The 19,775-nt window shown below is 36.1% G+C and overlaps 1 protein-coding gene across 1 annotated transcript in view; it reads right to left on the bottom strand.

Moving 5' to 3' along the window:
- Positions 1 to 19,775, bottom strand: part of CCDC146 (coiled-coil domain containing 146) — a 60,370-nt gene that overhangs the window by 7,343 nt on the left and 33,252 nt on the right. The window contains exons 4-13 of the mRNA XM_041474577.1: positions 16,082 to 16,139; positions 14,704 to 14,777; positions 13,440 to 13,667; positions 12,341 to 12,527; positions 8,966 to 9,061; positions 7,777 to 7,947; positions 6,021 to 6,109; positions 5,744 to 5,908; positions 3,216 to 3,434; positions 2,378 to 2,606 (exon numbers count right to left, since the gene is read on the bottom strand). Coding sequence (XP_041330511.1) covers positions 2,378 to 2,606; positions 3,216 to 3,434; positions 5,744 to 5,908; positions 6,021 to 6,109; positions 7,777 to 7,947; positions 8,966 to 9,061; positions 12,341 to 12,527; positions 13,440 to 13,667; positions 14,704 to 14,777; positions 16,082 to 16,139 — 1,516 coding nt within the window. The remainder of the gene's footprint in view (positions 1 to 2,377; positions 2,607 to 3,215; positions 3,435 to 5,743; positions 5,909 to 6,020; positions 6,110 to 7,776; positions 7,948 to 8,965; positions 9,062 to 12,340; positions 12,528 to 13,439; positions 13,668 to 14,703; positions 14,778 to 16,081; positions 16,140 to 19,775) is intronic.

Here is a 19,775-nt window from a genome sequence, read left to right as displayed (position 1 = left end):
CCAAATGCCTCAAATAAACTGACAATCCTTACATATTGCCTGAGCTCTAAGGCATGAAAGTCCCATCTACAGCACCATGACAGCTCAGCAGGTCTACGTGTTGGACTAATTAATGATTAATGCTAAGTATTTCTCATTGATGCATGAAGGTAGATTAGTATTTATGGGTCACTTCAGCCAGCAGGAACAGTCTCTTGATGTGCAGTCCCAATTAAAAGTTACATAGTTCTATGCCCAGAGAAAACCACCTTACAGTCTCACCAGGTACTTTTTGTGTAAAGAAGTGCCTGTAAATATTTCTATTTTTAAATCTTTACGTTGATGTTAACAAGCCTACCTAGTCCATGTTACTTGCACTTGCTTAGAAGAGGTCTGGTGTGTTGCTTCAGACGATGGTATTTTTTAGCTTAACTATTCACCAGTGTTTTGTGGAAATAGCAAGCTTCTGATGAAAAGCATACAAGTGGAACATGCATCACTTTGATGATTAAGCAGCTCATGTGGAATGTAGGAGACCCAGGTGGAGTGTTTGTTCTTGCTGAACTGGCACACAGCCCTGATCTGGGCTTTTCCCCTTCCCAATGGGCACTACAGCTGCTGAGATTATGGGTCAGTTTTTGCAGTCTGTAAATATTTCTGGTTTAAATTTTTTTCATTGATAATAATGCAAATACCTAGTCCATGCTACTAGCATTTACTTCAAAGAGGTCTGGTATTGCTGAAGACAGAAGGAGGCAGGAAGGGTGGGAAAAGGGGAGGACAAAAGAGGCACAGGTGCAGGATTCAGCCTGCCTAATCCAGACAGTCTGTGACCGTGGTGACTGAACAGAAGCTGAGTCAGATTTCAACATGGGGTCAAATCTGTAATCACTACAAGAACCAGCAGCGTGAATTTTGCAATCAACACCAAAATTCAGATTTGGGCTCAGGGTTTTTGTTTACATCATGGAGATAAAGCCAAACAATTTGAAACTGCTTCTCATTGGACTTAATTCCTATTGGGAGTGGGAGTAAGAGTATTAATGATGAATGGTGGAGCATGAGGAGATGAACAAGTTAACAGGCAGTTTGAGCCATGTAATATTCAGTAATCAAAGTATCTAGTTAAATTGTAAAGGTTGATAACTGATTATTTGCCATTCTTCACTGGAAAACTCCTCACTTGGGAACATTTATTAAGACTACTGCAGGCACAATATCACAGCACTCTGTATTTTCCTACTTTTTAATTTTATGTCAACATTGCAAAAAGATTTAAAACACCTCCAACAATAGGCTCCCTTTAACAGTGATTTAGATTTCATATGAATTATCATCATAACGGAGAAAGTTGCAGGAATGCAGAACAGAAAAAGCAAAATTTCATTACTGATTCTGTCAACTCACAAAATTCATCTGCATTTTGCTACTACTTGTATTTGACTCAGTGACTCTCAGTCTCATTTTAAATCTTACCTGAAAATTTTGGGGTCTTTTTAGGTTTTTTTCATTAGTCTTCTTCTTTTTTTTTTTTTTTAATACTGCCTCGGTTCATCATTTAAATATATGATGGCCCTGCAAAGGTCTTTGGGTAACGATTTGCATGAGGTATTAAAGCATGTACTATGTTTTGTTCTTATAGCAGAGCATACAATTTCTTCAAAAGGCCAGAAGTGAGAGAATAGTGCAAGCACTATTAAACAGTGAGCCACAGCTCCCATTGGTGTGAGTTTGAAAGGCAGTTTATGATTTTGTGCAGGCATTAACAGAGTATGTATGGGAAAAATTACCATGTGGAGATAAGGTCAGAAGTAAATGAGCCATTTCAGAAAGCAAGGAAAGAATGTCCCAAGCACTGCAGTTTGTTAGCTGTTTAATGCTGTTCTGTAACTAGGACTAAAACTTACACTGTTTTTGCTCAAAAGAAAATATATGTGGATTATATCATTGTAGGCAGCAGAGTTTCCAGAGTAGGCTCAGGGTCAAGTGTGAATTGAGTTATTATTTTAGAAATTTGATGGTCTAAGTGTATCTCCCACCCCTCCACCTACTCCATCAATACAGTTTTAACAAATTTTATCTACAGTCTCATTTTTCCCCCATGACTCCCATTCTCCAGCTTAGTCATACTGACATTTCAGGCTGTGGGGTGGGTTAGCTGGAATTCCATACCCAGGAAACATTTGGCATGTGTGAAACAAAGACCATGAGCCAGTTACACATAAGCATAGAAACTCACATATGTGAAGTTAAAAACATGTATGAGTGTTTTGCTAGACAGCTGTATTACCAAACTTTCTGTTTTAATTAACCTTGTACATCCAAATATTTTTTTCCTATGAAATCTTAAATTTTAAAATACAAAACGATTGTAAAAAATTTTTCCTTTAACACCAACCTGTATCCGAAGTTTCACCAGATGTGCATCCAGGGCATTCTTCACTGTGAGCTCTTTAAAACACAATTTAACCTCTCTTTTTTTTTCAACTAACTTCAGCTTCAGAAAGCTGATCTTTTCATCCATAACTTGCATCTTAGTATCTCCATTCCTACACAACACCTCTTGCCTGTTTATTTTTTCATACAAAAAGCCTAGTTCTTCTTCTCGTTCTCTGAGCAAAAGACCACTGAAATAAAGCCAAAATGTAAAGACAATTTTTTTAAAAAATGAGTCATATTCAGTGTATTCCATTCAAGAACATTAAAAAGTTATCTTAAAAGATAATCTGTGATGATGCATCAAGCTTTTCACAATTACTTTAATCTAATGACAGCATTTTAAATAAGTAACAAAATAATAGCAATGTGAAAATCAGAAAACAAACTTGGAAAGGTGACTCTTGTCTCTCAAATAATTTTTAAGGTCTTCTGGCCTTCCACAGCATTTAAAACTGGATTAAGATCAGAGAGATCTAGATAATCTGCATTTTTGCAGATGCCTTAACTGCGCACAATGCACAAACAGAGCAGGTAGCTACAAGTTCTCAAGGCATTCAGTAGCCAAGGTACCACATTTTTTGAATAATAATTCTGAAGCATGACCATGATCAGCAGTGAGGAACATCTACCTAATGCAAAGCAGCACTGGCAGTGCAGTGAGCGGGACTGGTCAGCGAAACATTGCAGTGCCACAGACCTTTAACAATCCTGACGAGGAGTGCTCATAAACTAAAAAATATTTTTGCTTCATAAATGTCAAAATTAAACACTACCTTAGATCAAATTTACAAATGTACCTCTCATTTCGTTGTTCAATAGCCCTTTCATAATTTTTGCGTAGCTGTGAAATTTCCTTTTGAATGCCTGTGGCTGCAGCGGTAAGTCTGTCAACATTCAAATACTTTTCCTTTTCTTTACTCTCTAGCATCTCTTGTTCAACTTTTTCATAATCCTTTTGGATTAACTCTTTCATTCTCTCATTCTTTTTAATCTTCAGATAGTCCTCCTGCAATTTTCTGTAACATAACAGAAATGTGGGAATATTTTTAGTTCTTTCAATTTGAAACCAATTTCAGCAATTAAAAGCAGAGCTTAAATGTATTTTTCAAGCACACAAGGGCTCCTCTATGTCTGTGCTTCACAGAAGCTTTACAAGAGGAAGAAAGACATTCTGAGAGCAGATTTTTTTGCAAGTTCTTTCCAGCTTGAAAAGAACTGGATTCTGGCCCAAGAAAAATGCTATACAGAGAACATTGCACTACAGCTTTTTTTATTTTGTACTAGGTAGCCCAAGCAGACACAAAAAATAAAGTTTAAGAGCATAGGCATAAACTGTGATGAAAAGTCTTAATGTGTAGAAATCCTGTTCTATTTAAATAAGGATATTTATTTTGTTGTTGCAACTCAAAGTTCTCCAAATCTATTGTTCACAAAACAGCGTGTCACAACATTAGCACAAGAAAGAAAATTATTAGATTGCCTATTATTATTTCATCTGCCCATTTGACAGATGAAAAAAGAAACCAAAACATAATGGGAGGTTAGTGACAAGATCACATAAAAATAAAGAACATTTCTCATTATTTCCAGCATCCTTGTTGATCACTGGATGATGGCCCCTCATTTAAAAGACAGATTCTTGTCACCAAATGGAGTATTTACTATCTCACAGCACAGAATTTAGAGTTATTGCATTTGATCTGTATCACTACATCTGGATCAAGACACAACTTTATCTACACCAAGAAGATATTCACGTCAACATACAAAAGAGGTAGTGAAGGAGAAGCAAAGTCTCTTGTTAAAATACAGACCTGCAGATGAAATATCCTTCCCTCATGGGCTCCATCATTAAATTGCTGATTTGCTGCATACAGGACAGGGAGCTGCTTTCTTTCATTTCCCCCGTATGTATAACACTTTGAGTACCACAGGGTATTACTGATTAAATTTTAATTATTAATTAAACATCTGTAAGTCAAGTTTCAGACTGAAAGTATAACAGAATTGCAGAAATGCAATGTGTTTTAAATATTTTCTGAAAATTTCTTGCCTTACTTGATACTCTGTCCTCCAAATTGCATGGGTTGCAGTGAAGTCAGTGGTACTGATACTAAAGTCTATCACTGTGATTTCAAATATTTTTCATAAGCAAGAGAGTTACTGAAAATTCAATACCTCTGGCTAGTTTTAAATCTAGTTGTGCAGAGACCAAAATATCTGTTGGATCTGTACCAAGTAGGGACATCAATAATAATATTTATATACTCCTGATATCTATACAAAATTTATGTCTTGTTAGCCTTTTTTCCCCCTTCTTTCATCAACTGGGAAGGCCTCAAAATTTTTACAATAAAATGTCAGCTTGTACATCTTGACAAAATCACTTTAATCAGGGGTTCTACCTCTTTTTTAGCTATCTCTAGCATGACTTTTAAAACCAAACTACTAGGAGATTCACAAAAAATACTTAATGTATTCTTTGTCTGATTTAACAATTATTTGGCACCAAATAATGAAGTTTTTGGAAAATCAGGTTCTTTTTAACTACTCAGTTTTGGTTTTCCTGTTTTGCTTACACAGATGGCTATTCATTGTCTCCCTACTTGCCCAAGGACAGATTTCCAAGACGTAATTCTGTCTATAATGCAGAATTTCATCGCTAGGATGACAAAAAATGGCAAAAAATTATCCTCACTAAATAATGGTCTAGGAAAAAAGAGAGTACCAGCTATTCTGCCTCATTATCTTTGCTGTGAATGTTTCTTTAGAAATTGAAACCACATTTTAACTGAAATAAATGTTATGTAATAAACTTCAGTGTGAGTTTGAACCAAAATCCCCAATTTGTTCTAATTTAATAATTAGACAGCCATATTCCTAGCTAGTGACTCCTTTAATAGTCCCATGCACCCCTTCATTAGGGAATCATACGTGTCAGACCTCTTTTTCTCTAAGGACAGCAAATATGAGTGCAATGGTGATGCTCATATTGAATGCAACAGCACGATGATGCAAAACCTGAGAGATCCAAGAACTCTGATATAAAGGATGAGAAAAGAGAGAGCAGCCAGACAAACTTCAAAACTACTTTCTGACAAGCAGTGATGCCCAAGCCAGTTGTGGGGTGTTAGTGGGATAAGAAATTGGAACAGATTATGGAGGGGAGTTTCTAAATGCCTTTGTTTTAATCACATTTAAAAAGACTGGATAATAACTACCAAGGATGATATGGGCATAATTGAAGATGGAATAGATTCCCTCCTAAGATTTTTTCAAGTCTTAAATTTCTATAATTGTGAACTACAGTGTACTTTAAACTCACCTTTCTCTGGTCATAACAGAATCTCTTAAATTTTCTATATTATTTTGTAGCAGTTTTACCCTGTTTTCAACTTCTTTTGCTTTCCACTGAGCAATACGCATCAAATCTATACATTTATCCTTTTCAATTAGTATAAGATCATACATCCTAGTAAATCCTTGGAGTCTGAAGAAATGAGATGAAAGAAATAATTATTAGCATTTTATGCGTGTGTTACGTGGATAAAAGTTGCTTTAGAAGACTTTTTTGAAATAACGTATTGTTATTATTTTCTTACTCTTTTTGGTTTTCTCTTTGCATCTTTTTACAGATGACTAGTTCACGATCCAGTCTTTTTAGTTCTTTAACAAGACTTTGGAGTTGAATCTGAAATTTAAATAAAATTTAGTAAGAACTTTAGATATTCTAGAGAAATGTCTTCGGTGAAATTACCTGGAACAATTCTTAGATGAGAAAGACAGTGAGAGGACATTAGTATAAGAACTTCTTCTTATTATAATGGAATGTTTTTATTACAACAGCATAAAAAAGCACAGTTTTTCCATTTATATTAAGCTTACAATTACTATTAGTAAGGTAGATAATTTGATCTGCATCTTAAATGCTTGGTTCTCTGTATCTGGAGTTCCACTCTTTCTACTGATCAGCCTGTCAAGTCCATCACTTTATAATTATTTAGTATATGAACCACTGAAATTGTATCTTTACAAATAAAACTTCTTTCTTACTCAGTTCTGACTTTTAAGCATTCACTGATACTCGAGCAGAATTGCATTCTGTTAAGTTTCTGGATCTTTTGATTCCAGTTGTGTTCAGTCCTCAATAGCCTGGGCCATCAATCTTAAATTGAGAGGCCTTTTCTCCTCTCCCACTGGTATCAGGAGGAGGACATTGGTATTAGGGAAAGCTGGTGGATGATGGGCTGCAACTTTGGGCTTGTCTTTGTGTTCCTGAATTTGTATTATTTTATTTGTTTATTTGATTTTGGAAACATCAATACCTCGTTTCCATATAGCAATTTGGTATTTAGCAAATTCTGTATGACATCACAGCACATGTCGTGCCAGAAACATGCAGGCAGCAAATACAATGACTAGTCATAGGAAAAGTTTTCTTTCCCTCGTTCTCTAAATCAATATCATTTTTTATGCTTTGAAATGTAACAGGAAAATAGAAATTTCTGCCTCACTTTGGAATGAGTAGTAGTTCAGTTTATCTGCTAATGTTCTTATATTTGTAAAATAAACCACACAGTTTTACTTATGGGAATCTCATGTTGTCTGCTATTCTGCCTCTTTCTTTCAAATTGTTCATTTTATCCCATGGTCTTGAAGGAAAATCACAGAGTCTTAGAGTCACAGAACGTGCTGAGTTGGAAGGAACCCACCAGGATCATAAGACCAACTCCTGGCCGTGCACAGCACCATCCCCAAGAGTCACTCCATGTGCCTGAGAGCATTGTCCAAACGCTTCCTGAACTCTGCCAGGCTGGCGCTGTGACCACTGCCCCGGGGAGCTGTTCCAGTGCCCAAACACCCTCTGGGGGAAAAAACCTTTTCCTAACACTGATCCTAAACCTCCCTCCAGCACAACTTCAGGCCACTCCCTCAGGTCCTGTCGCTGTCACCACAGAGAAGAGATCAGTGCCTGCCCCTCCTCTTCCCCTCATGAGGAAGTTGTAACTGCAGTGAGGTCTCCCCTCAGTCTCCTCCAGGCTGAACAGACCAAGTGACCTCAGCTGCTCCTCACACGGCTTCTCCTCAAGGTCCTTCACCATCTTTGTTTCTCTCCTTTAGGCACTCCCTAAATGTCCTTTCAAATACCTTGTTTTAATTATGGAGTCATATTTTAACATATTGCACTGCACCATAAATTGCAATAAAACACCGCAGTATGGTGCGTTTCCAGTGTTCTGGTGGAACTTCAAAGCTAGGGTGGGAAATGAATCCGCAGGCTCCCCTCACTAGTAATTTAATTTCTCCCTATACCAGCTGGTACTTTTGAGCAGTCTTTGAAATACATAATTTTTTTACCTTGGTTTTCTGAACATCCCTGCATTTCAGTTGCTTCTCATCAGCTCTGAGCCAAGTCAGACGTGTAAGTGTGGATAACTCATTTCTGCTTTTTTCCTGCTCTTTGAAAAGCAATTGTTCCGCAGCAATGCATTCTTCTAACACGCGGGCATCCATATCTGATATCATTTCCTAGAGAAGATTAAATTTAAATCCTAATGCAACAATGTATCAGTATTGGCAAACCCAAAGTTGGAAATATTTTGGGTTTATCTGCAACGTAAACAAATATGCAGACTACATAGATTTAAAACCATAATAAATTATTGCTCTAAAACACCATGCACAATCCCTATAACATTTCAGAATATATTATCACCAAGGAGCATTTCTGTTCCTCAGTCTAACATCTTTCAGCTATAGTCCATTGGACAGAATGGATATTTATATAATCTTTAAGTAAGTTCAGTGTCAGGTCTTCAGCAGGAGGTGAATGGAAGCTTCCCAGGCTCCACTGACTGCATGCCTGTCCATGGCACACAAGTTACATATCCCAGAGAATGACAGGTAGGTACTGGAAGGCATGCGTATCCAAATACAAGCAGATCCCCACTTGATAATGTTAATGAATTCAAACAAAACACATGAAGAAAATGGATATAAGGGTAAGAAGACAAGGAGGTTTGACCTCAGAGGTACCAAGGAGGTATGTCTGAAATAGATGGCTTCTTACAGAGTCATTTATGTAGTGGCAAGTACTAAAGCTCTTGTAACACAGGGTTCTGCATTGCCACACTCTGTATGGCTGTGCTGCATACAGACAGACATCCACAAATGACAGAACTGTGAAGGTGAAAAACCTTAATGTACAAATGCTGAACTTCTATTGTTGCAACAAGACATGGTTTCGTATCCAAAGGAAATGTATAACAATATATTTCTAACTGCAGTGTCATCAACAACATTTAGAAAAACTTAAACTAGAAAGTTGATTTGCTTTCTACCTTCTAGTATATAGCCTGTAATACCAGAAGTAGTTTTAAAAATGAAAGACAAGTGGTCTTTAAAACTGAAGAAATACTATTGCATTTTCTCTCCAGAAAGTTGCAGCTAGAAACTCCATTATTTTTTCTTCAAACAGTTCCTTTATTCTCATGATAGAAAATCAACTATCAAAATGAAAAAAATATGAGAAAGCAGAATTCAGCACCTGTTCAGCTAAACCTCTCTTGAGCGTTTCAATCTCCTCTTGCAGTTCTTGTCGTCTTTCTAATAATACTGCATTGTTTTTTGAGTTAATTTCTGCCTACAAAAATAAACCAAGCACATAGTGATGCATACAAAAAATGAGGAAGATTTAAACTGTAGATACTGTATTGGAAGTAGCTACAAAAATTAAGAAATTACATTTCTCTCTTACAATTGCTAGTACAAGTATGCTTAATTGCGTAGAGTTCCTCAGCAAGTCACTGAAGTTTCTCAAATTTTTCTTTCAAGAGCTATGAACACTAAACTTCACAAATTTAGAAGGTTTATGGTTTTCAGCAACTAAATTGTCATTAAAAAAAAACGTTAAACACAGAGAGAATATAAAAAAGTATCACCTAAATTCACAGAGGATTTTCAGAGTGAAATTCTGAGCTTACTAAAGGGAAAAAGAGTTCACATCTACAGAGAATGAATGTCACATCTTTTTCTTTTTGTCACTACAGTAGGATTTTCATTAGACCTTAGAAAGTCAAATCTAATAACACAAACATTTATGTATTATTTTTTCATGAACATTATGGGAAAATTCATTTATTCTATCAGATTTTAACACTAAGTATGTGAAGGAATATGTTAAAAACACTACCTCTGATTAAAATGTCTGATCAATCTCACTACAACTATATACATAATATAACTTGTAAGACAAAAAGCTGTACTAGCCTCACTGTAATTAACTTAACTTAAAAATTCTTTATGGTTATAAGAAAGCAAGAAAAAATGCATCAGGCTAACTATGATGGCATATATTGCCTCTGTGTAATTGGTGGGGACAAACAATTTAGCAGGAGCTGCTCTGATAGGAAAAGGAATATTAATTTTAAAATAAAAGAGGGATGATTACATATAAGGAAGAATTTTGTTCAACAAGGCCCAGGTTTCCCAGAGAGGTGGTTGATGCCCTCCCTGTCTCTGGAAACATTCAAAGCCAGATTGGACTGAAGTCTGACTAATCAGAACTAGGTGAAGCTGTCCCTGCCTACTGCTAGGGTTTGGACCAAATAACCTTTAAAGGTCCCTTCCAACCCAAAAGAGTTTAATTTCAAATCTGTAATTCATATGGATGGGAAAAAATTACATTTAACAACACACCTGGAAGATATTCAAAGATAATACACACAACCCTGTGATATCTTGCTCAGATCTCAACCAGATGTTAGAGTTCACTATAAATCAATACTGATAGGTAGATATTTTGCACTTGATATTTTCACTTCCATGATAGTATTGTAAAATTAAATTCTGTTCACTTGCATTATGGCGAAGGGAAACAAGAGACACAGTACAGGTCAAAGTGTGGAGTTACTTTAGTTGCAGCTGCCAGCTCTGAGATTTCATTTGACTTAAGTTTACTAAAATGTCAGTAAAGCCTGTCCTAAGAAAGTGACTTTTGATCTTGTGTTGGGATCAAAAATAACTTTTCTGTAGAGCATATATTAGCTACCACTTCTGCTGTGTAAAAGTAAAAAGCTCATATAAACATCTTTAATCTGTTCAGGACTTCTGTTCACATAAGACAGGGCTAAACTTAGGCACTTTTGGCTGTCTCTGCATTGGCCTGAGCAAAGAGAAGGCCCACATGGAGAGAAGCAGCAGTTCTGCTCCAGGCTGGAGACAGCAGGACCTTCAGTTCTCTTTCACACACAATTTTGGTGTTTAGCAATAGCTGACCTTTCACAACTTACTAACGAGAAAAACACATTTGAAGGAAGTGTTCCTGTAATTTCCTTATTCTACAAACCAGTCATTCTGCACTTAGCATATGATTCAAAAGAAGAAATTTAGGGAACCACTCTGATGCACTGCTGCTTCTGCAATCATATATTTATACAAACAATTAATTCTTGTGATTTTTTTCACTTTGAATCACATTGAATGGGGGTTTAAGTAGTTAAAGAAATTTTATCCACTTAAAATACTGTTTTTTAAGTTCTGCAAGGTGTGCTCCCAAGTCTTACAAATTAAAATTGTCCCAGTATAGCAAAAGCCAAGCAGAATCAAGTTGGCCACTTGACTCTTCCTTACTGCAGCACTGGATTTCATTGCAGAGGAGCAGTGATTTCACACTTGCTCGTCTAACAAAGCCAGGAAAGGAATCAGAGAAAACATGGAGCATGGGAGGATGGGCTAAAACAACTCTATTTCTGTGGCTCTTTGCATTAGAGTAGTATCCTGCAGCTGCTGGAGTAAAATACTGATCAGAATTGCACTTCTGTCTCTCATGGCATTCCTTTTCCCTTACTCCTCATGACGATGCTCTTTGTAACACACATACAAGGTCTTGTCCTTCCACAGGGTGAAGGAACTGGGCTAGGATGGGTTTGGATCTCACCCCAGACTGTGAACTCTAACCACAGCTGCTGGTGAGTTATGGCATTTGATTTTAGCATTACATGTTTTTAAACAATTGTGGTTCTTCATCCAGGAACATTTCCTCAATGGGAACACATGCAAAAATACCAACTCCCAGATTCTCTTAGCTGAAACTGAACAGAAACTCTTTAAGCTTTAAGATCAAAGTCTGGAATATGAGTCAGCCCTTTAATCATTATATAAGGAAATTCAATCCAAAACTTTGTTGTGTAGTTCTAGAGCTTTCCTCCCTTCTCCCAGGTGAGCTTATATTACTAGGTAATACACATGTGAATTCAGGAGGAATTTCAAGGGAGACAAAAATATTGTTTAATAATATTAAATATTATCAAGTAATAATTGGAGTTGTTTAAATAGCAAAGCTAAGTATATATGAGTTTTGATATGTATAGCTATTTTTTAAAACTTTACAATTATCTAAGACTCTTTTCTGCCCTGAATTGCTTATAAGGACCAAGTAAAATTTGAAGGACAGTGTCAAGGTAGGCAGCATCAAGTGCTGTGAAAAAACATTCACCTGACTAAACAAGATTAATTTTTTATGACTCAGAATCTAGACTGAGCAAGGAGCAAATATAGGAGAAAATATATATAGGAAAGAGATAATGGAAGAACTAGTGATGAGAGAAAGAAAACATTAAAAAATATAAACAAAGCAAATTTTTAAGAAATAATTGGAAGCAGAAAAGAAAGAAAATGCCTTGAATACACAAGCAGAATAGTACTTCCCTTTAGAATTATCATAGTCAAAAGACTAAGTAAAACAGAAGAGAGTAATGCATTATTGAAAGAGGAATGGGTGAAATACTAAAGCAAGGGGGAAATGAGGAAGATGAAATAACAATCTTCTCCACTTTTCCCTTGTAGGACTGTCAAGAGATTTCATAGAAATATTTCTTACAAGAAAATTTACAACCTTTATGATCAATGCATTCATACAGACCTCTGATTTGAGTCTTTTATGCTTTGCCTTATCTCCTTCCAAGGAATCCCAAATCTCTTTCAGCTGTAACTCTATCTTTTTTAAACTTTTCAGTTCCTTATCTTTCTGTGTTTGATGGTGACTGAGAATATCTTGCTGATTTTTGTGCTCCAAGACACATTTATTTAAATTATTTTCCAGAATTTGTCTATATAGATAGACACAGAATTTTAGAAACAGGTAACTTAATCAAGACATATATGTAAATGGGCACAACTATTTTAATGGTTTTTGAGTACCTCATTACTACGGCTCAGCAAGACAAACGTGTAAACGACTTACAAAAATTACCTAAAAAGGTAGCATTTTTAAAACGATAATCAATTATAATACCCTAATTATGTCAGTGAGGTCTCACAGTCTGTTCTAAATATGCTAAAAATATCAGCATATCTAGTACATATAGAAAGAAGAAAACATTTTTTATTATAAGGCAATATTTCAAAATAAGATACCATGGGCTTTCAATACAAAGCTTGAAAAGCAAAAGCATTTCTGCTGAGCATATGGCCAGAATCACAACTATACATCTCCCCCTGCAAAGGAGGAATCATTGGAAGCTTGCCTTCAACCTAACAGTTTATTTTACTTTACCAAGTAAATATAAAATTATAATTGAAGGGAATATTAAAGAGACAACCGATCCCCACTGAAATTCAGGACTACATGAGGGAAGACATCTATGAGCCTCATTTAAAAATGAAAATGTTGACATACTTTATTCTTCTTCAAATTACTCTCAGTGAGTTACACAGGAAAGAAAATATGTTCACTAAAGGGAGAAACTCTCTAAAATATTTCACTTTTAAGAGCAAAATCTCATAGGATTTTATCAAATGCTTGTGCTTTTTGATGTTCTTCTTCAAGGCAGATCTAGATTCCAGATTCCAAATTTTTATGCAAATATTTTGGAAATGAAAACTAAGCCTGATCATTTATAGTTTGTGCTGGTTGCAGCATAATATGTGAAAATAGAAGCAACAGCAGAAAAAAAGAAATAAACTTTTGAGAATAAAGAATCATTCATTCTTTCCATATGGCTCATGTCTCTTACTCTAACCTGTCTGATAGGATGGCTAATTCCTTCTCTGCATTAATTTCTAGTAATTTTGTCAAATTAATGCATTCTCGTTCATTCTTTTGCATCAAAGTTTGTCTCTCATCCATTTCCTTCATTACATCTTTTTTTTCTTGCAAAATCTCTCCAGTCCTTTTTTCAGTGGATTTCAGTGTTCTATTCAATTCTTCTATTTGGTCATTAAGGGCTTCATTCTTCTTCTCTGCATCACTGTGGATATATTTTAACAAAGCAGTAAGGGTTAAATTTTCCACATGCATATTTAAAAGACAAAATGTCAGTTGCCAGTTTTTGTGGACATACAAAATAACTTCACAACAATATATGTCAAATGTTTGAAATCAGACAGTGAAAACCTTCAAATTCCAATATAGTCCAACAATAAAACTGCAGATAGCCATGGGGCTAACTGACAGCTGAGCACCATGACAATATTAGAAAGAGTTCTAGCAAATTGATCTCTGTCAACATTGCTACGTACATGGGTGTGACATTTCTAAATATTCTTCTTAAGAATGGGGAACTCTGGTTAGTTTATTCTGTGATGTGACACAAAGACTCATTTAAATATTTCATTAATAGCACAATGTGGGTTTTAGAAATTGCTTCTCTGTAACACTATCGGGCAAACTTCTTAGATTTATGATGGCAGAGTTGCATTAAGCAGAGTAGTGAGGAAAATATAGAAGAAAACCATCATACAAGTTTTAAACCTGAGAAATTTAACAGTCAGTTTATGTGTTACAAATAGGGACTGGAAGCAGGAGACACAAACTTCAGTGTAACCCTGTGCATAAACAGGGTACAAAACCCATCATTCATCTGGATGGCAACTGGACTGCTGGGATCTGTGAGTGACCTGGCAGAAACTGCACAGAGCTAATTTGATTTTGCACGTAGAGAAAACAGCACATGCCATGCTTCAGAGGAGAAGAACCCCAGCTTCATGAGAGAGAGAAAGAAAAGGCTGGCTGCTGGCTTGCATTTCCTCTGATGAAGTATTAGAGGCTGCAACTCATGTCAAACCTTACAGCAAAGCAGCTGTGACTCCACAGCTGGTACAGAAGGACTGAGGGAGAATGGGTTTGTAGCTCAGGCCACACTGTCAGCTGTGGAATTGTTAGTTTAAATGTTGATCCTAATTTTAATCAACAACCATCCTCAATCATTTCTATAACCAAGGGGTAAGAAGAAGTCATACATATATATATATTCATGTACATAGAATTAGTTATTAAAAACATACATTTTTTTCTGATTCAACTTCTCAGTTTCTTTTGCAAGTTGCTTTGGAACACCAAGGAGCCTAACTAGCTCAGCCTAGTAACAAAACAGAAAGGTTTGATTAATAGCTTCAAAAGCTGATGAGTTTTCATAGCAGTAATATTAATTTAGAACTGCTGTGAAAATTGGTAGGAAACATTTTTTATTTGCTTGACTTTTTCCCAGAGAATTGTAGCTCCTACTTTTAAAATGAAACATTGATGTTTACAATTTTAGTGTATCTTCAAGATAAAAATTATGCTTGAACATTATTAATACATCTTATTATGACATTGATACCATGGAAGCAAATAGACCCAGGTATGTTTTTAATTCTCAGAGTAAATCTGTATTAACTGTAATCTGAACAACCTAAAATAACACAACATAACTAAGATGTCTTTATAGAAACCACTTTTTAATCAAAACTATGACTCAGTATTTCCAACAGGAGCAATAAGGATATGGCACAGCAGCATGTTTCATGCCTATGGGAAAATGGCCTAATATTTAATGTAATGACATAATGAATTTGGAATGACAACATCCAGAAGATTCACTGCTCCTTTGGGCAAAACATGGACCCGTACACACACACATGCACACCCACTCACAGATACATGGGCACAATTAATTTTGTGTTACTTTTAGATAAGTCTGCATCTCCTGAAGTCTTTTCATTTCTTCCTCATCTGTTAATATCAGCTTTTCTTTGGATGAAACAGCTTCTTTCATTGAATCAATTTCTGCTTTCCTCTGGATTACTTCTTTGCTGAGCTCATCACAACTTTCTTTCAACTGTTGAACTTTATTGTCTTTCTTTAAAAATGAAGTAAAAGAGCAGATTAATTGTATTTTCCCTTTTATATTTTGCAGGCTTCTTATAACACTAACACACTAATACTGAATGGTGATAACATTTTTAGTGACAAGATATGAAATGTAATTTTTTTACCAGATGAGTGTTTCTTCTGTCAATAGTAACAGAATTTTATTTCCAACAAAGACACATATATTCCTCAGGATTTATGACTACAAATGTATTTTTCATGTTTACATCCTAGAACGAAAAATCTGCAGCTACCTTTACATGCAGTATCTATTTGCTGAATATAGTAAATCTTTTCTCGGATAAACAAAATTCCAGATACTTTCTGAATCAGTTATTTACTGCTTGCCCTAGTTATCAAAATTGAATGATCTAATAAAGCCTATAGAATCTATTTATTTTAAAATCTTTTTTCCATGTATTCTATTTAAAATAAAATCTAGAAATGCACAGTGAGAAAAGATTTTCAGTGATTTTTTTATATGTTAGTTGACAGAACATAAAACATCGCTTTTCTCATGTTTTTACTTACCTTTTCTTTTGACATTTTTTCATATTCATTTTCCAGAAGCTTTTTTTCTTCTCGCAAACTGCAGTAAAAATCAGAGCAAAACTAAATATATTAGTAATAGAATAATCATTACTGTAATATAGTAAATGGTAAGAAAGTATGAAAGCCTGTCCTTTGTTAGACTAAAACACACGGCGAATTAGCATGAAAGGTGCTCAGATTTAAGGCAGGTTTGCTGACTGGTAACTGGGGGTCCTGAAGGACTGGGTGTGTATTTATGGAAGTGTACACATCTTTTTCTACAGTGCACACATCTAAAAATTTAAACCTGATTTTTCTTAGACTGACTATCTCCTGAAGGGATGCATTCAAGCCTCACTCACCCTTGCCTTTTACTAGTGGCATCCTACACCCACAGTTCCTCCCAACCTCAGAAAACAAAATGTTAACACAGAAATGTGGCAAAAGGAAAGAGGAGATGGGTAATAAATAACCACAAAGACATCAAATATCAAAGAAAGTGCAGTTGATAGTGAGAAACCTTCTTCTTCCTATGAATGTTTTCATATACACATTTACTCTTCAGATAACTGTAAGTGAGGCTCCTCAAATCTGGACTGGATCCTGTGGAAAAAAAAATCTTGAAAAGTGGCAGGGGTTATAGGCTAAGCCAAAGGAGTATGGTGGAAAAGTAAATTGAATAACCACAGTGATCTTAACCTACATCCAAAACTTAATTGCAACTTAAGTTCAGGCAACAATCAGGACGGATGCTAAAGAAGTGAAGAAGAAGAAGAAAGGAAAAACAAGCTCTTAGATCTTGTGGGTGTTACTAAACTGCCCTGAGAAAGACGAAGGAATGGTTATAAAAAGGGAGCTCAGCCAACAAGCTTGTTGGATTTACAATAGGGAGCTTCTTGGTAGCAGGTGGTAAATACTGCCAAATACAAAAAATTATCCCTTCTGAAGGTGCATCCCCAGTGCATGCACAGAACAGTTGTGCACCTACAGCAGGTAAATGGGCTACAGCAGTCTGTATGCCACCGCCACCAAACAACTTCTCTGAGTTCTCTGTCCCAGGTATAGCAAAGAATCAACTTCAGTGCTTAAATTTATGTTTATAACTCCAGTGGGAGGATGTGCTGGTCAACTTTTGTTGAGACCCAGGGCAGTCTGGTAGGATAAATAACTCTTTAAATTACAGAAGAATTAAGAGAAAGGAACAAACTTCCACAAAACAGTGTCACTTGGAGCTATAACAATGGCAAGGGACTCCTGGGCATCCCCACCCACCCAAAACAGCTATTACAGTTACCTCATAATGTGGCTGATGCAGAAAAGAAGCAGCTGACTGCTATTTCTTTTTTTTTTTTTCTTCTGGAACCTTCCAGAAGCAGTGAAAGACTTTGTATGGTGGTGGTGGTTCAGGTTTTAGAAAGTGTGTGGTCATGGGAACAGAGATCAGCCTCCCAGCAGCCAGCCTCATGGAGAACCATCCCTAGGACCTTATGCTCAACTCTTTAGAAGTGCTGATTTCAGATTCCCTCCTCCATGTCAGCACTCCCACTCTCTCAATAAACTCTTTCTTCAATTTTAGTCCTCCAACAAAAGGAGTGAAGCTTATACCTGGAAGTCTCAAGAAACATATTTCTAGTTAAGGAAAGGAAATAGTGAAAAAAAGAGAACTGGGTTGGTGGTGTGGCAATATAAACAGAACAAAACAAAACAACATCTCTCCCATGAATAAGAAGCTCTGGCTCAGATGAAGAGCAAAAAGAAAACAGACACAGAGTAGATGTCGTTGATATACAGCATGTATGCTATTTGTATGGGCAGGCTACAAGTATCCCTCTACAGGGACCGGTAAAGACTAAAAACTAATTTGAATGCCAGCATTTGAACTCACAGAGTGAACAAGTTTGCAAAACAAAATCTTTTAAAGGAAAGTGCTGAATTTAAATCAGTCTTCCACCAAAACGGATAAAATTAATTTAAAAAATATTCAAAAATTTCAAAATCATATTCCAAACCCATTTTGGCAGTACGTCTAATTGAACTCCTTGGGACTGGCATAATCACACTAAGGATAATAATGCCCACTTTGTACAAATATCCAAAACTGTTTGACTGCCACAAAATATTATTAAATAAGTCCTGTGCAAAATGATTAAAGAGGTACTGCAGGGCTTGTTGTTAGTCTGTGCTGTGCCCTCTTTCATATCACGCTGGACAATCAAAAGAGCAATACCAAAGATCAGGAGGGAGAGCAAAGCTGACACTGTTTTCTTTTGTCACATTCCTCACTCATGAGGACAGATTCCTGTGGAACCATTCCAGTTTCACAACAAAGACTTTTCCATCCAGCAAAAGTAAAATGATTTGAACACTTCATTTTCTGTGACATAAACAAAGGCAATAGTGAATGACAAAGGCCAAGTTACCTAAATAGTTGGCAGACCAACCACTTCCACACAAAAACCAGTGGAAGTGTGAAAAGAAAAAATGGGTAAAAAGAAATAAGTTAAATCTCTCCCTTTTGAGCAATGAGTTTGATCCAGCTGCCCATAGCCAGAAGTCAGGCAGCCCTATGCTAGCATCCTTACTTCAGGGTTTCCTTACTGTCAGGGATGAAAACTGGGACCACCAAAGGGCAGGTCACCTCACATTCCAGGTGCCTGTTTTAGGATGACATAAATTACCAGTTGCAGATAACACTTATCTCTCTGTAGACTCTAAAGGGAAGGCAGGATGATTAACACACATTTAGAAATCAAATAAGATTCTTCAAAGAATTTAAGTTTAGTCTCTGTTTCAACAGATGAACATAGAAGCTTAATGAAAGATAAGCAGAAAAACTCTGGTTTTTCCATTTAGCATTTGAATCTTTTAATCTGTGTTATATGGATATCAACCTCATGACTGTTTTACTTAGACATAAAGGACAACAAGCAAAACAGCTACAATTGGCGTTAGGCATTTAATTTTCCCATTATTTTATAGCCCTTCCCTGATGGATGGATTTTTCAACATCATGTGGATTTTATCATTACCATTGTTATACCTCTAACAATACACACAATGGAAAGAAAATAAAACTCTTAAATTTAAGCATTAATGTGTGCAAATGTTTCTAACCTTACTCTTCTTATTTTCATGAAGCTTGATAACAGTACTGTACATGAAAAGCTGTCAGAGGTGCAGTTGTAATGAGTTAAAAAAGACAGCTGGAAAACTGGGTCATTAATAAAAATACATTCCAGATTTTTCCCTGAGAGACATTTACAGCTGCAAGCTGACACAGAAATAAAAAACTAAGACTGAGAAATTAAGAAATGTAGTGATAGTTGTCAACAGAAGTCCATTTCACTTCCTCAGCTCACAAAATAACCACAACACTCTTAGCATTAGAAGTCCCATCATGGAAGAAAGTGAACTCCTTCAGCTGCTGCCTCCCAGAGCTGGGATTGCTTGCAAATCCACAGACGGTGTTGGGCACCTCACAGCTACAATCCAGTGACCACAGGTAGAAGTTATCACAGCTGAAAAGCTGCCAGCACGAGCTTCCTGTAAGGCTATGAGCTGTAATTAATTTGTAAGTACCAGAAAATGCAGTCACAAGACCAGCTGATAACTTCAGCTGTGGTGCTATTTATTTTACTTGTGGCCTGTAATTCTTTACTAGAGAAGCTATGGATAACAGCTTAACTTTTCACTT

The sequence above is a fragment of the Pyrgilauda ruficollis genome, unplaced genomic scaffold (genome assembly GCF_017590135.1).
Source record: "Pyrgilauda ruficollis isolate IOZ18807 unplaced genomic scaffold, ASM1759013v1 scaffold33, whole genome shotgun sequence".
In the NCBI taxonomy this organism is placed as follows: Eukaryota; Metazoa; Chordata; class Aves; order Passeriformes; family Passeridae; genus Pyrgilauda; species Pyrgilauda ruficollis.
Note: the sequence above shows the minus strand (reverse complement) of the source record. Positions and strands in the feature narration are given on the sequence as shown.